Raw genomic sequence first — 18,154 nt, 5'->3', positions numbered from 1 at the left:
GACACATGTGAAAGCTGAACAAAAACCCCAGTGTGCCGTTAGCAGAGCTGATACGATTATCTCATGTGCTGCAGGGGGACCTCAAGGACCACAAATCCTCCCTGATGCACTGTGTGGATTTTAATACAGAAGCTAACAGGACTGAACATGACACATGACACTCCCCCACCTGCAGTGTTTTAGATCTCTGCCTACTCTGACAGCTATGTTAGACCTGCTGCAGTCTCTGAACTGCACAACATGGAAATCATCAAACGTGTTCTTCTCATACTTTTGCTCTGGATTAAAGGTATGACGCACCTGCAACATTATAATCTTTAAGCTTTGTTAGGTCAACAAGTGAAAACATTAAACAGTCTACTGTTCAAACAGGTCTAACTGCTGGCAGCGATGTGACCCAGACTGACATACTGTGGAAAAACAAGGGTGAAGACGCAACAATGAACTGCAGCCACACAAAGGGTGCTGCCTACAACGAGATGTACTGGTACAGACAGCTGCCAGGAGAAACGATGAAACAGATCGTCTACACTTTCTCTGGCTTAGAAAATCAGTACTTTGGAAGTTTCAGCAAAGAGAAATTCTCAGCCACCAAACCTGATGTTCAGAGTGGGACATTCACAGTGAAGAATCTGGTGCCAGGAGACAAAGGCTTGTATTTCTGTGCTGTTAGTGAACACAGTGATACAGACACATGTGAAAGCTGAACAAAAACCCCAGTGTGCCCTTACGATTATCTCATGTACTGCAGGGGGACCTCAAGGACCACAAACACTCCACGTTCCACTTTGATTCCTCACGTTGGTTTTAATACGACAGCAAACGGGATCAGAGGTCGTCACGCACTGCAGAGACACGCCCACCAGTGACTCCTCACACCTCACCACAGTTAGTTCTCACACTGACAGTTACAGTACATGAGACTTTAAACATGGACATTATCCAACACGGTCTCCTCAGCTTCTTATTTCTGCTCTGGAACGAAGGTAAACATCTTAGGCTGACAAATATGGCTGAAATCAAAACTGACATAAGAAACTGTGTGTCAAAGCTCAGTGGATGTCTGGAAAATTACAAGAAAAAAAGAAATAAAACCCATCATCAATGTTCAACGCTTATAATTCTTTCCTGTTCTTTTTACACTCAGGACTGACTGATGGAAGTGATGTGACCCAGACTGACATACTGTGGAAAAACGAGGGCGAAGACGCAACAATGAACTGCAGCCACACTAAGAGTGTTGACTACAGCTACATGTACTGGTACAGACAGGTGCCAGGAGAAACGATGAAGCAGATCGTCCTCACTAGAGCTGGCATAGAAGATCATGACTTTGGAAGTTTCAGCAAAGAGAAATTCTCAGCCACCAAACCTGATGTTCAGAATGGGACATTCACGGTGAAGAATCTGGTGCCAGGAGACAAAGGCTTGTATTTCTGTGCCGTTAGTAAACACAGTGATACAGACACATGTGAAAGCTGAACAAAAACCCCAGTGCAGTCTTTGCACCACTGTTTCCAAAGCTAATTATCTCACGTACTGTAGGGGGACCTCGAGGACCACACATTCTCACAAATGACACTCCCACCTTCATGCCTTGTTTCTATAACAACACTGACAGTTAGTAACACTCATGTTCCTGTTTACACACAGACTTACAATTTTAAAGCAGTGACACTTCGAACTGCGGCGCTTCATATCTCCGTAACTTCTATATGTTAGACTCCAGCAGAACATGGACATTATTATCAAACAAAACCTCTTCATATCATCACTCTTCTTGCTGTGGACTGCAGGTAATTTACAATAAAAAGAGTTTATAGTTTATAACAGAAAACTTACACTGAATTATTGTTTCATGTTTTTTCCTCAGTTTAAAATTCACTGTTACTCTGTTGCAAGCAATTTCAGATAAGAATGAAATCCAGAACACTGAATGAAAGTTTATAATTGCTAAATTTCACTATTACACACACAGGTCTAATAGCTGGGAGTGATGTGACCCAGACTGACATACTGTGGAAGCATGAAGGCAACAACGCAACAATGAACTGCAGCCACAAAAAGGGTGGCAGCTACTACCAGATGTACTGGTACAGACAGCTGCCAGGAGAAACGATGAAGCAGATCGTCTTCACTATTGCAAACAACAAACCTGACTTTGAACCAGACTTCAGAGATGAGAGATTCTCAACCACCAAACCTGACGCTGAGAGTGGGACATTCACAGTGAAGAATCTGGTGCCAGGAGACAAAGGCTTGTATTTCTGTGCTGTTAGTCAACACAGTGATACAGACACATGTGAAAGCTGAACAAAAACCCCAGTGCAGTCTTTGCACCACTGTTTCCAAAGCTAATTATCTCATGTACTGTAGGGGGACCCCTCGAACAGCTAGATTGTAGGGGGAGCTCGAGAACAACCACAGAACATCTCATCACACAGCGACACTCCTACCTGCAGCTGTTCATATCTCTGTTGGAACATCTCCCACCTCCCATCACAGACTGACAGTGACTCTGGTCTCTGAGATCATTTGGTTAAGAATACAGTAATGATCGCAGCAGGTCTGATCAGACTCTCTGTAGCTCTGCTCTGTAGTACAGGTACTGTACATTATGAGGCTAAGGACTGACAGAAGAAGCTGTTAAATTCACACCAATGCTCCTATGTTGATCTTTCAGTCAGCACACAGTGGACCTGCAGCTGGTCTTGGAACATGACATGTGATTCATTTTTGTTTTATTTACCCTTGCAGGGCTAAGCGATGGAAGTGAAGTCATTCAGACCCCTCTACTGTGGAGGAACGAGGGTCAGTCTGCCACGATGAACTGCAGTCACACGAAGGACGCTTCTTTTTTCCAGATGTACTGGTACATACAGCCACCAGGGAAAACGCTGAGGTTAATTGTTCTTACAACTCCAACTCCACCACATAAATATGAAAGTGGCTTCAGTGCAGACAAATTTCCAGCAACAAAGAACGATTATCAGACTGGATCTTTGAAAGTGGAGAATCTGCTGCCTGGTGACAGTGCAGTGTATTTTTGTGCTGTGAGTCAACACAGTGATGCAGGTGACTTGGACAGCTGCACAAAAACCAATGCAGACAAAAGATAACAGTCACTTTGATGGACGACAGGGGGAGCTCTAGACTAACACTGTTGCTGATATCTGACTGTTTGTAACTAAACTTAAGGATTTTTGCTAAAATCCAGTATTATTTCTGATAATAGCAGCTGTGGGGAAAAAAAAGATTCAAAATATGGCTGAGAAATGCTTTTCAAGGATTACAATACATAAAATAAACTGAACGCCATATGTGCTCGTCTATACTGTAACCAGACAGTTCGCTGTATTTGTGCAGTTCATACTTGCCTTAATGGTCATTTTTCTGCTATCTTCAGACTATGTTAAATTATAATTAAATTCTTATTAAATTACACTGAACTATAAAATCAATTCCTTCAGGAAAGAAAGAGTGCTGGAAAAAGTGTTTATAAAACAATTTCAGCCTTACACAACTTGTGCATTATATATAAAATATCCCTGCATTATGTATTTTCAAAAGCAGATTGTAAGTCACATTAATGGTTGAGGCGTTGATATTATATATTACATGAACATTTCATTGCACTTCTTTGCCTAAATTCTACACATTGGACCTTTAATTGTCAAGGCAAAAGTAAATCCTTACAAAAACAAACATGACTAAAACAAATGTATGCCTCTTCTCTTACAGCCGAAGTGTTATATTAAGACTTACAGAAATCTGTACAAACACATACATTTGTTTGGGGATCAGGGTTCATCTCAGTTCATTGTTGTTTTGTTTCCTTTCATAGGGGGGCAGTATAGTGTGTCTGCGGAGTTTAGGAGCAGTTCGGGAAGAGAACAGAGCTTTATGACACCATCCAACCAAAAAGATATTTTCCCCCTAATGGGAGGGTTTACCCAGTAAGAGAGGTGTTCATATTCAGAAGAACTGCGCACACACATAGAAAAAAACACAATACCAAGAAGAAATATGTTGTTAACGTCAGGCATGAAACACAACATGATAACCGTCCTCTGCATAGCGCTTAATACCATGTTGGTTTCAGGTAATGTAACAATTTTATCAGATTATCATCACACGTTATCATCTCAAACTCCTGTTGAGCATTTGTTTACTTTTATGTGTATTAGGATTCCTAATGATTGTATACTGTTGTATTTTATTTGTTGACATCATTTCAACAGGTTCCTCTCTCAATGACCAAGTCTACCAGACCCCACCTGACCTGTATATCAGTCAAGAAGAAACAGCCAAAATAAAGTGTTCACACAGTATTGACAACTATGACCGAATCCTCTGGTACAAGCAAATGAAGACTGGACAACTACAGTTCCTAGGATATCTGTTTGGAGGCACTGGATATCCAGAGACTGGAGTGGATGTGAAGATTGAAGGAAGTGCAGATAAAGACCAGATCTGCACATTAACAACTGAAAAACTGAACAGCAGTGCAGTGTACTTCTGTGCTGCTAGTTAACACAGTGCTGCATGTCACTGCTCCTCAGTACAAAAACTTCCCATCACACACATTTTTTTCATCATCACAGCTCACAGCCCCTTACACCTGTGTTCCCTCCTCAGCATATCATTACTCACATCTTTATACTGAGGCTAGAGGTGTTTCAGAGGTGGTTGACATGAATTAGAATTTCTAGAAGAGTAGGATCCACACTGACACCTCCCACCTAATGACTTGGGAGGGTTTAAGCCAAAAGAAGGTTGCAAACACTCAGTTTGTCTTTCAGTCATCGCAACAACAAACTCATCATCTTATGTTGATTGAACTTTCTTCCACATAAGCAAACACAAAATGATCATCTTACTCATCTGCATTACTTTAAACTCCATTCAGGTGTCAGGTAATTTTATTAAAATTGTTTTCATTTGTTCATAAATATTGCTTATGTACATCCAGTCTCATGTACGGCTGCTCCTTCAGCTGTTTTTGCATTATTTTACATTTTATGTCTTTAAGTTTAGTCATTTTTAAATGAATACTCATGTTGTATTTTTCAACAGGTTCTTCTCTCAGTGACCAAGTCTACCAGACTCCACCCGACATGTACAACAAACCTGGAGAAACAGTCAATATAAACTGTTTACACAGGATTCAGAACTACAACCAAATCCTCTGGTACAAACAAACAAACAGACAACTGCAGCTCCTGGGATACCTGTTTGGAGGCATTGGAAAGCCAGAGACTGGAGTGGATGTAAAGATAGAAGGAAGTGCAGAAAAAGATCGGACCTGCACGTTAATAATTGAAAAATTCAACCTGAACAGCAGTGCAGTGTACTTCTGTGCTGCTAGTTAACACAGTGCTACACATCACTGCTCCTCAGTACAAAAACCTCCCATCACAGTGTTTTCATGTCTGTACTACAGCTCACAGCCTCTTGCAGCTGTATTCCTACCCTCCAGTAGGTGGTGCTATGTCTTTAATCAGACACTGACTCTGAGCCAAGGCCACATAGTTTCTATGACAGTTAAGAGAAGGAGGACGCACGATGACACCACCCATTTAATGCTTTTGTGTGCGTTTGCCAATAGGAGGCTTTACTCAAGGAGGACGGTGGAAATAGTATAACTGCTGAAACACTGTGGATTTCTTTCATATCGACAATAAACTTACCAACAAACAAAATAACCAAACAGAAAAGACAACATGATCGTTCTATTCCTAAACATTCATTTTAACACCTTTCTTGTTGCAGGTAATGTCATCAAAAGTTCTGAACAACATCTGTTTACGTTATTTTAGCTCAAACCAAGTGTTGAGCTCATTCTTACAAACTGTCTCTTGTTTTGGTTTGATGCCTTTTCAACAGGTTCCTCTCTCAGTGACCAAGTCTACCAGAATCCACTCGACATGTACAACAACCAAGAAGAAAGAGCCAAAATAAAGTGTTCACACAGTATTGACACCTATAATCAAATCCTCTGGTACAAGCAAATGAAGGATGGACAACTGCAGCTCCTGGCATACATGTTAGGAAACACTGGATATCCAGAGACTGGAGTGGATGTGAAGATTGAAGGAAGCGCAAATAAAGACCAGACCTGCACGTTAATAATTGAAAAACTCAACCTGAAAAGCAGTGCAGTGTACTTCTGTGCTGCTAGTTAACACAGTGCTGCATGTCACTGCTCCTCAGTGCAAAAACCTCCCATCAAACACATTTTTTTCATCATCACAGCTCACAGCCCCTTACACCTGTGTTCCCTCCTCAGCATATCATTACTCACATCTTTATACTGAGGCTAGAGGTGTTTCAGAGGTGGTTGACATGAATTAGAATTTCTAGAAGAGTAGGATCCACACTGACACCACCCACCTAATGACTTGGGAGGGTTCAGGCCAAAAGAAGGTTGCAAACACTCAGTTTGTCTTTGACTCATCGCAACAACAAACTCATGATCTTATGTTGATCAAATTTTCTTTAAAATAAGCAAAAAATGATCATCTTATTCATCTGCATTATTTTAAACTCCATTCAGGTGTCAGGTAATGTTATTGAAATTGTTTTCAGGGATCTTAAATCACATTTTCAATATATGTTTATAAAATATGTCTGTGTACATCCAGTCCCATGTATGGCTGCTCTTTCAGCTGTTTTTGCATTATTTTATATTTTATGTCTTTAAATTCAGTCATTTTTAAATTAATACTCATGTTGTATTTCTCTACAGGCTCTTCTCTCAGTGACCAAGTCTACCAGAATCCACCTGAAATATACAACAATCAAGGAGAAAGAGCCAAAATACAGTGTTCACACAGCATAGACAGCTATAACCGAATCTACTGGTATAAACAAACAAACAGACAAATGCAGCTCCTGGGATACCTGTTCCTAAACACTGGATATCCAGAGACTGGAGTGGAAGTGAAGATTGAAGGAAATGCAGATAAAGGCCAGACCTGCACATTAACAACTGAAAAACTGAACAGCAGTGCAGTGTACTTCTGTGCTGCTAGTTAACACAGTGCTACACATCACTGCTCCTCAGTACAAAAACCTCCCATCACAGTGTTTTCATGTCTGTACTACAGCTCACAGCCTCTTGCAGCTGTATTCCTTCCATCCAGTAGGTGGTGCTATGTCTTTAATCACACCTTCATACTGAGATCATGTCAAACAGTTCAGTGACACCACCCACATAATGACTTCATCATGACTTGATCATGATTTGCTGATAGGAGGGTTTACTAAAAGAGGAGGTGGGAAATTATCATTATAACTGCTGATACACTGAAGAAAACATGATGATTCATACAATAGCAGGAAAATGATGATTAATTTCTTCAACATACGCAGACACTTAGAACACAACATGATCATCTTATTACTAAGCTTTAGTTTTAATACAATTCTGGTGTCAGGTAACATCGAAATTATTTTTAATTTTCCATTTCAAACTGGAAATTAAATTTTAATAAGAAGATCTGCTTGTGTACAGCTAATCTCCTACACAGTTGACATTTCATCAGCGAACTGCATTGTTTCATGTTTGATGTAGTTTTTATGATAATGTTTGTATTTTATCTCATGTTTTCTTGATCCTTTTTCAAACAGGTTCCTCTCTCAGTGACCAAGTCTACCAGAATCCACCTGAAATATACAACCAAGGAGAAACAGCCAAAATAAAGTGTTCACACAGTATAGAGAACTACAACCAAATCCTCTGGTATAAACAAACAAACAGACAACTGCAGTTCCTAGGATACATGGTTGGAAACATTGGAAAGCCAGAGACTGGAGTGGATGTGGAGATAGAAGGAAGTGCAGAAAAAGGCCAGACATCCACATTAACAACTGAAAAACTGAACAGCAGTGCAGTGTACTTCTGTGCTGCTAGTTAACACAGTGCTGCATGTCACTGCTCCTCAGTACAAAAACCTCCCATCACAGTGTTTTCATGTCTGTACTACAGCTCACAACCTCTTGCAGCTGTATTCCTTCCCTCCAGTAGGTGGTGCTATGTCTTTAATCAGACACTGACTCTGAGCCAAGGCCACATAGTTTCTGTGACAGTTAAGAGAAGGAGGACGCACGATGACACCACCCATTTAATGCTTTTGTGTGTGTTTGCCAATAGGAGGCTTTACTCAAGGAGGAAGGTGGAAATAGTATAACTGCTGATACACTGTGGATTTCTTTCATATCGACAATAAACTTACCAACAAACAAAATAACCAAACACAAAAGACAACATGATCGTTCTATTCCTAAACATTCATTTTAACACCTTTCTTGTTGCAGGTAATGTCATCAAAAGTTCTGAATCTGTTTACGTTATTTTAGCTCAACCCAAGTGCTGAGCTCATTCTTACAAACTGTCTCTTGTTTTGGTTTGATGACTTTTCAACAGGTTCCTCTCTCAGTGACCAAGTCTACCAGACCCCACCCGACATGTACAACAACCAAGAAGAAAGAGCCAAAATAAACTGCTCACACAGGATTGACAACTATGACCGAATCCTCTGGTACAAGCAAATGAAGGATGGACAACTGCAGCTCCTGGGATACATGTTAGGAGGCAATGGATATCCAGAGACTGGAGTGGATGTGAAGATGGAAGGAAGTGCAAACAAAGACCAGACATCCACATTAACAACTGAAAAACTGAACAGCAGTGCAGTGTACTTCTGTGCTGCTAGTTAACACAGTGCTGCATGTCACTGCTCCTCAGTGCAAAAACCTCCCATCACACACATTTTTATCATCATCACAGCTCACAGCCCCTTACACCTGTGTTCCCTCCTCAGCATATCATTACTCACATCTTTATACTGAGGCTAGAGGTGTTTCAGAGGTGGTTGACATGAATTACAATTTCTAGAAGAGTAGGATCCACACTGACACCACCCACCTAATGACTTGGGAGGGTTTAAGCTAAAAGAAGGATGGAAACACTCTGTCTTTCATTCATCACAACAACAAACTGATTATCTCATTTTGATTGAATTTTCTACAAAACAGCCAAACACTCAGGAAAAACTCAAAATGATCATCTTATTCATCTGCATTACTTTAAACTCCATTCAGGTGTCAGGTAATGTCATCAACACTGTTTTCCCTGATTTTAAAGTACATTTTCTACAAATTGTGATTAGAAATTCCGCTTTTGAACATCCAGTCATACGTACTGCTGCTTTTCAGCTGTTTTTGCATTATTTTAGATTTTCTGTTATTAAATTTTTCATTCACCAGTATTAACACTCATGTTGTATTTTTCAACAGGTTCCACTTCCAGTGACCAAGTTTACCAGACTCCACCCGACATGTACAACAAACCTGGAGAAACAGCCAAAATAAGCTGTTTACACAGGATTCAGAACTACAACCAAATCCTCTGGTACAAGAAGTCAAACAGACAACTGCAGCTCCTGGGATACCTGTTAGGAGGCACTGGAAAGCCAGAGACTGGAGTGGATGTAAAGATAGAAGGAAGTGCAGAAAAAGACCGGACCTGCACGTTAATAATTGAAAAACTCAACCTGAACAGCAGTGCAGTGTACTTCTGTGCTGCTAGTTAACACAGTGCTACACATCACTGCTCCTCAGTACAAAAACCTCCCATCAAACACATTTTTTTCATCATCACAGCTCACAGCCCCTTACACCTGTGTTCCCTCCTCAGCATATCATTACTCACATCTTTATACTGAGGCTAGAGGTGTTTCAGAGGTGGTTGACATGAATTAGAATTTCTAGAAGAGCAGGATCCACACTGACACCTCCCACCTAATGACTTGGGAGGGTTTAAGCCAAAAGAAGGTTGCAAACACTCCGTTTGTCTTTCAGTCATCGCAACAACAAACTCATGATCTTATGTTGATTGAACTTTCTTCCACATAAGCAAACACAAAATGATCATCTTACTCATCTGCATTACTTTAAACTCCATTCAGGTGTCAGGTAATATTATTAAAATTGTTTTCATTTGTTCATAAATATTGCTTATGTACATCCAGTCTCATGTACGGCTGCTCCTTCAGCTGTTTTTGCATTATTTTACATTTTATGTCCTTAAGTTTAGTCATTTTTAAATGAATACTCATGTTGTATTTTTCAACAGGTTCTTCTCTCAGTGACCAAGTCTACCAGACTCCACCCGACATGTACAACAAACCTGGAGAAACAGCCAATATAAACTGTTTACACAGGATTCAGAACTACAACCAAATCCTCTGGTACAAACAAACAAACAGACAACTGCAGCTCCTGGGATACCTGTTTGGAGGCATTGGAAAGCCAGAGACTGGAGTGGATGTAAAGATAGAAGGAAGTGCAGAAAAAGATCGGACCTGCACGTTAATAATTGAAAAATTCAACCTGAACAGCAGTGCAGTGTACTTCTGTGCTGCTAGTTAACACAGTGCTGCATGTCACTGCTCCTCAGTACAAAAACCTCCCATCACAGTGTTTTCATGTCTGTACTACAGCTCACAGCCTCTTGCAGCTGTATTCCTACCCTCCAGTAGGTGGTGCTATGTCTTTAATCAGACACTGACTCTGAGCCAAGGCCACATAGTTTCTGTGACAGTTAAGAGAAGGAGGACGCACGATGACACCACCCATTTAATGCTTTTGTGTTCGTTTGCCAATAGGAGGCTTTACTCAAGGAGGAAGGTGGAAATAGTATAACTGCTGATACACTGTGGATTTCTTTCATATCGACAATAAACTTACCAACAAACAAAATAACCAAACACAAAAGACAACATGATCGTTCTATTCCTAAACATTCATTTTAACACCTTTCTTGTTGCAGGTAATGTCATCAAAAGTTCTGAACAACATCTGTTTATGTTATTTTAGCTCAAACCAAGTGCTGAGCTCATTCTTACAAACTGTCTCTTGTTTTGGTTTGATGCCTTTTCAACAGGTTCCTCTCTCAGTGACCAAGTCTACCAGAATCCACCCGACATGTACAACAACCAAGAAGAAAGAGCCAAAATAAAGTGTTCACACAGTATTGACACCTATAATCAAATCCTCTGGTACAAGCAAATGAAGGATGGACAACTGCAGCTCCTGGCATACATGTTAGGAAACACTGGATATCCAGAGACTGGAGTGGATGTGAAGATTGAAGGAAGCGCAAATAAAGACCAGACCTGCACATTAACAACTGAAAAACTGAACGGCAGTGCAGTGTACTTCTGTGCTGCTAGTTAACACAGTGCTGCATGTCACTGCTCCTCAGTACAAAAACCTCCCATCAAACACATTTTTTTCATCATCACAGCTCACAGCCCCTTACACCTGTGTTCCCTCCTCAGCATATCATTACTCACATCTTTATACTGAGGCTAGAGGTGTTTCAGAGGTGGTTGGCATGAATTAGAATTTCTAGAAGAGTAGGATCCACACTGACACCTCCCACCTAATGACTTGGGAGGGTTCAGGCCAAAAGAAGGTTGCAAACACTCAGTTTGTCTTTGACTCATCGCAACAACAAACTCATGATCTTATGTTGATCAAATTTTCTTTAAAATAAGCAAAAAATGATCATCTTATTCATCTGCATTATTTTAAACTCCATTCAGGTGTCAGGTAATGTTATTGAAATTGTTTTCAGGGATCTTAAATCACATTTTCAATGTATGTTTATAAAATATGTCTGTGTACATCCAGTCCCATGTATGGCTGCTCTTTCAGCTGTTTTTGCATTATTTTATATTTTATGTCTTTAAGTTCAGTCATTTTTAAATTAATACTCATGTTGTATTTCTCTACAGGCTCTTCTCTCAGTGACCAAGTCTACCAGAATCCACCTGAAATATACAACAATCAAGGAGAAAGAGCCAAAATACAGTGTTCACACAGCATAGACAGCTATAACCAAATCTACTGGTATAAACAAACAAACAGACAACTGCAGCTCCTGGGATACATGTTCCTAAACACTGGATATCCAGAGACTGGAGTGGAAGTGAAGATTGAAGGAAATGCAGATAAAGGCCAGACCTGCACATTAACAACTGAAAAACTGAACAGCAGTGCAGTGTACTTCTGTGCTGCTAGTTAACACAGTGCTACACATCACTGCTCCTCAGTACAAAAACCTCCCATCACAGTGTTTTCATGTCTGTACTACAGCTCACAGCCTCTTGCAGCTGTATTCCTTCCCTCCAGTAGGTGGTGCTATGTCTTTAATCACACCTTCATACTGAGATCATGTCAAACAGTTCAGTGACACCACCCACATAATGACGTCATCATGATTTGCTGATAGGAGGGTTTACTAAAAGAGGAGGTGGGAAATTATCATTATAACTGCTGATACACTGAAGAAAACATGATGATTCATACAGTAGCAGGAAAATTATGATTAATTTCTTCAACATACGCAGACACTGAGAACACAACATGATCATCTTATTACTAAGCTTTACTTTTAATACAATTCTGGTGTCAGGTAAAATCAAAATTATTTTTAATTTTCCATTCAACACTGGCGATTAAATTTTATTAAAAAGATCTGCTTGTGTACAGCTAATCTCCTACACAGTTGATATTTCATCAGCGAACTGCATTATTTCATGTTTGATGTAGTTTTTATGTTAATGTTTGTATTTTATCTCATGCATTCTTGATCCTTTTTCAAACAGGTTCCTCTCTCAGTGACCAAGTCTACCAGAATCCACCTGAAATATACAACAGTCAGGGAGAAACAGCCAAAATAAAGTGTTCACACAGTATAGAGAACTATAACAGAATCCTCTGGTACAAACAAGCAAACAGACAACTGCAGCTCCTGGGATACCTGTATGGAGGCACTGGATATCCAGAGACTGGAGTGGAAGTGAAGATTGAAGGAAGTGCAGAAAAAGGCCAGAACTGCACATTAACAACTGAAAAACTGAACAGCAGTGCAGTGTACTTCTGTGCTGCTAGTTAACACAGTGCTGCATGTCACTGCTCCTCAGTACAAAAACCTCCCATCACACACATTTTTTCATCATCACAGCTCACAGCCCCTTACACCTGTGTTCCCTCCTCAGCACATCATTATTCACATCTTTATACTGAGGCTAGAGGTGTTTCAGAGGTGGTTAACATGAATTAGAATTTCTAGAAGAGTAGGATCCACACTGACACCACCCACCTAATGACTTGGGAGGGTTTAAGCTAAAAGAAGGATGGAAACACTCTGTCTTTCATTCATCACAACAACAAACTGATTATCTCATTTTGATTGAATTTTCTACAAAACAGCCAAACACTCAGGAAAAACTCAAAATGATCATCTTATTCATCTGCATAACTTTAAACTTCATTCAGGTGTCAGGTAATGTCATCAAAACTCAAAATTCCGTTTTTGAACATCCAATCTGATGTACTGCTGCTTTTCAGCTGTTTTTCCATCATTTTACATTTTTAGTTTTTTAATTCGTTAGTATTAATGTTCATGTTGTATTTTTCAACAGGTTCCTCTCCCAGTGACCAAGTCTACCAGACTCCACCCGACATGTACAACAAACCTGGAGAAACAGCCAAAATAAACTGTTTACACAGGATTCAAAGCTATGATCAAATTCTCTGGTACAAGAAGTCAAACAGACAACTGCAGCTCCTGGGATACCTGTATGTAGGCACTGGAAAGCCAGAGACTGGAGTGGATGTGAGGATAGAAGGAAGTGCAGAAAAAGACCAGAACTGCACATTAATAATTGAAAAATTCAACCTGAACAGCAGTGCAGTGTACTTCTGTGCTGCTAGTTAACACAGTGCTACACATCACTGCTCCTCAGTACAAAAACCTCCCATCACAGTGTTTTCATGTCTGTACTACAGCTCACAGCCTCTTGCAGCTGTATTCCTTCCCTCCAGTAGGTGGTGCTATGTCTTTAATCACACCTTCATACTGAGATCATGTCAAACAGTTCAGTGACACCACCCACATAATGACGTCATCATGATTTGCTGATAGGAGGGTTTACTAAAAGAGGAGGTGGGAAATTATCATTATAACTGCTGATACACTGAAGAAAACATGATGATTCATACAGTAGCAGGAAAATGATTAATTTCTTCAACATACGCAGACACTTAGAACACAACATGATCATCTTATTACTAAGCTTTAGTTTTAATACAATTATGGTGTCAGGTAAAATCAAAATTATTTTTGATTTGATGTGGTTTTTATGCTCATGTTTTTATTTTATGTCATGCATTCTTGATCCTTTTCAACAGGTTCCTCTCTCAGTGACCAAGTCTACCAGAATCCACCTGAAATATACACCAACAAGGGAGAAACAGCCAAAATACAGTGTTCACACAGTATAGACAGCTTTAACCGAATCCTCTGGTATAAACAAACAAACAGACAACTGCAGCTCCTGGGATACCTGTTTGGAGGCACTGGATATCCAGAGACTGGAGTGGATGTGAAGATTGAAGGAAGTGCACAAAAAGACCAGACCTGCACATTAACAACTGAAAAACTGAACAGCAGTGCAGTGTACTTCTGTGCTGCTAGTTAACACAGTGCTGCATGTCACTGCTCCTCAGTACAAAAACCTCCCATCAAACACATTTTTATCATCATCACAGCTCACAGCCCCTTACACCTGTGTTCCCTCCTCAGCATATCATTACTCACATCTTTATACTGAGGCTAGAGGTGTTTCAGAGGTGGTTAACATGAATTAGAATTTCTAGAAGAGCAGGATCCACACTGACACCACCCACCTAATGACTTGGGAGGGTTCAGGCCAAAAGAAGGTTGCAAATACTCTGTTTCATTCATTGTAACAAAAACTGATTATCTGATTTTGATCGAATTTTCTACAAAACAGCTGAACACTCAGGAAAAACACAAAATGATCATCTTATTCATCTGCATAACTTTAAACTCCATTCAGGTGTCAGGTAATGTCATCAACACTGTTTTCCATGATTTAAACTACTTTTTCGACAAATTGTGTTTAGACATTTTTTGAACATCCAGTCCGATGTACTGCTGCTTTTCAGCTGTTTTTCCATCATTTTCCATTTTTTAGTTTTTTAATTCACCAGTATTAATGTTCATGCTGTGTTTTTCAACAGGTTCCTCTCTCAGTGACCAAGTCTACCAGACTCCACCCGACATGTACAACAAACCTGGAGAAACAGCAAAAATAAACTGTTTACACAGGATTCAAAGCTATGATCTAATCCTCTGGTACAAGAAGTCAAACAGACAACTGCAGCTCCTGGGATACCTGTATGTAGGCACTGGAAAGCCAGAGAGTGGAGTGGATGTGAGGATAGAAGGAAGTGCAGAAAAAGACCAGAACTGCACATTAATAATTGAAAAACTCAACCTGAACAGCAGTGCAGTGTACTTCTGTGCTGCTAGTTAACACAGTGCTACACATCACTGCTCCTCAGTACAAAAACCTCCCATCACAGTGTTTTCATGTCTGTACTACAGCTCACAGCCTCTTGCAGCTGTATTCCTTCATCCCACTAGGTGGTGATGTATTTTTAATCAGACCTTGATAATTAGTTAGTGCCATACAGTTCAGCGATGGTTATAATGTTAAGACAGGGTGCAATATGACACCACCCATTCAATGACTTCATGATGGTTTACTGATAGGAGGGTTTACTCAAAGAGGATGCTGGAAATTATCATTATAACCATTGGCACACTGAGGAAAACATGATGATTCATACAGTAGCGATAAAATTCTGTTTTATCATTTTCTTCAACTTTACTAAACACTTAGACCACAACATGATCATCTTATTACTAAGCTTTACTGTTAATACAATTCTGGCTTCAGGTAACGTCATTATAAAAATCATTTCAGATTTAAATTTTCAACAAAATTTGTTGGTTTATGGTTGATGTCGTTTTTATGCTCATGTTTGTATTATATCTCATGCTTTCTTGATCCATTTTCAACAGGTTCTTCTCTCAGTGACCAAGTCTACCAGAATCCACCTGAAATATATAACAACCAGGGAGAAAGAGCCAAAATAAAGTGTTCACACAGCATAGAGAACTATAACAGAATCCTCTGGTACAAACAAACAAACAGACAACTACAGCTCCTGGGATACATGGTTGTAAACGCTCCAAACACAGAGACTGGAGTGAACGTGAAGATAGAAGGGAGTGCAAATAAAGGCCAGAATTGCACACTAACAATTGAAGACGTGAACAGCAGTGCAGTGTACTTCTGTGCTGCTAGTTAACACGGTGCTACATGTCGCTGCTCCTCAGTACAAAAACTCTCACTCGTTGTTTTTTTCCCACCTGTGGAACACAGCTCACAGATCCTGGCACCTGGAATAAGCCACTCTAACCAATGTTGGTCTTTCAAGTTATTAAGATCGGAGATTATAATGGGAGGTCCTTTCTGTGGAGCGATGTCGTTAACGTCCTCCCATTACAAAAAGCAGCCTCAGAAGTTCAGTCTTCATTATGAGAGCATCGATATGGTGGTTGAGATTTGCATCACATTTGTTCTCTCAGCTTTGTGGTTTCAAGGTACAATAACTAAACGGGGTAACAGCATAACAGATGTGTAGGTTTTGTAGTTATTTATTTAAAATTTGCTTTTTTCCCCAATGCAAAGAGGCTTTTATTAAGTTTTATTTTGGTTCTCATGTTTATTGACAGCACAGATTTTTTTCTAATTCAAACCAACATTTAGATTAAATTTTGACCTGGGCTTAAAATTCAGTTCAGTTAACGCAGAAAAAAAAGAGAAGTTTTAATAACTAGTGCACACAAATTTTGTCTGACTGAACACTGAAATCAGTAAACTTTTGTTAAGCACAATATGTGAGTTCAGTTTGTTACATTAGTGACAGAACTTGTACTGGATGTTGTGTTTTCTTTCCACAGTTCATTGCCAGGATGTGACCCAACAACCTGCCATCAGCTGGAGTTATGAGTCCAAATCTGCCCAGATGAACTGCAGACACAACAAAGATGTCAGTTATAACCAGATGTACTGGTACAGGCAGCGTCCAGGGGAGACCATGACCCTCATTGTGTACACAGCTTTGGGAGGAAATCCAGACTATGGAGATCATCCTCAAACCAAATATTCAGCCGTCAAAGATGACGCACAGACCGGGGCTCTCACTGTGAAAGACCTGAAGCCTCAGGACAGCGGTTTGTATCTCTGTGCCAACAGCAAACACAGTGATGTGAGAAGCTGAGAAGCTGAGCAAAAACTGGTTGATTTTGACTTTTCTATCTCTCCAGTAGGTGGAGCTGGAGATCCAGAAACACTCGATTGGACACATGCAAATGACATTTAATCCATCTGGTGCAGACAGGAGGGAGCTGATAAAGAGACTACAGTAAACAGAGCCGCTCAGTGATCTGTGTTCATTCAGACAGGAGCTCAACATGCACACATTATTCGTTTTATCTTGGCTGCTTGGTAATCGCTTTGACCTTTCAGCAATAACACTTCATCTGTTGCTTTATGTGTTGCTCACTGATTTTCTCTTTCCCAGGTGGATGTTTGGGTCTTGAGGTCCGTCAGTCTCCCTCTGATCTCATCACAAACCCTGGTGACAAAGTGCACATTTTCTGCAGCCATGATAAGACTGACTACAGGATGATGCTCTGGTACCAGCGGTCACCTGGAGACACAGCTATGAAACTGATTGGATATTTGAACTACAAAGCTGTCACCATGGAAGAGTCATATAAAGAAGATTTTAATATCACTGGAGATTTGGGTGGAGATACAGCAAAGAATGGCTCTCTAATCACCCAAGTCACCGGACTTAAGCAGGGAGCAGTTTACTACTGTGCAGCTAGCAAAGCACACTGATTAAAATCCCCACTGGAGTTTACAAAAACTCTTCACAAGTATTTATCAGCAGTGGTTTGAACAAGACAAGTTCTTAAACACCTGTTTCTGTGGCTGGAATTTGGTTTGGCACAGTCATAACTTCAACTTATGTGGCAGTGTTTCAAGTCTGTTGTATAATAGTATATATATATATATATATATATATATATATATATATATATATAAAATAGTACTAGGAAACTAGGAAAAGAAGCATAATGATATCAATTTGTTGAAGTAAATCCACTTCTCCCTTCCAGAGCACCTGTGTTTCT

General features: G+C 40.0%; 1 protein-coding gene, 1 long non-coding RNA gene and 2 gene segments (V, D, J or C); 3 read left to right on the top strand and 1 right to left on the bottom strand.

Annotated features, from left to right (window-relative positions):
• Positions 1–18,154, bottom strand: part of ccdc177 (coiled-coil domain containing 177) — a 110,053-nt gene that overhangs the window by 82,734 nt on the left and 9,165 nt on the right. The gene's annotated exons all lie outside the window — the stretch shown is intronic.
• Positions 756–1,580, top strand: LOC124072202. The segment is given in 2 exon segments: positions 756–986; positions 1,148–1,580. Coding segments are annotated over 2 exon segments (390 nt in total).
• Positions 4,633–6,118, top strand: LOC124072207. Its single transcript, XR_006845463.1, has 3 exons — positions 4,633–4,916; positions 5,077–5,772; positions 5,887–6,118. It is a non-coding gene; the product is annotated as an uncharacterized LOC124072207 (long non-coding RNA).
• LOC124072178 lies at positions 16,432–17,232 on the top strand. The segment is given in 2 exon segments: positions 16,432–16,552; positions 16,913–17,232. Coding segments are annotated over 2 exon segments (441 nt in total).

This window comes from Scatophagus argus, chromosome 15 (genome assembly GCF_020382885.2).
Source record: "Scatophagus argus isolate fScaArg1 chromosome 15, fScaArg1.pri, whole genome shotgun sequence".
Taxonomy (NCBI): domain Eukaryota; kingdom Metazoa; phylum Chordata; class Actinopteri; family Scatophagidae; genus Scatophagus; species Scatophagus argus.
Note: the sequence above shows the minus strand (reverse complement) of the source record. Positions and strands in the feature narration are given on the sequence as shown.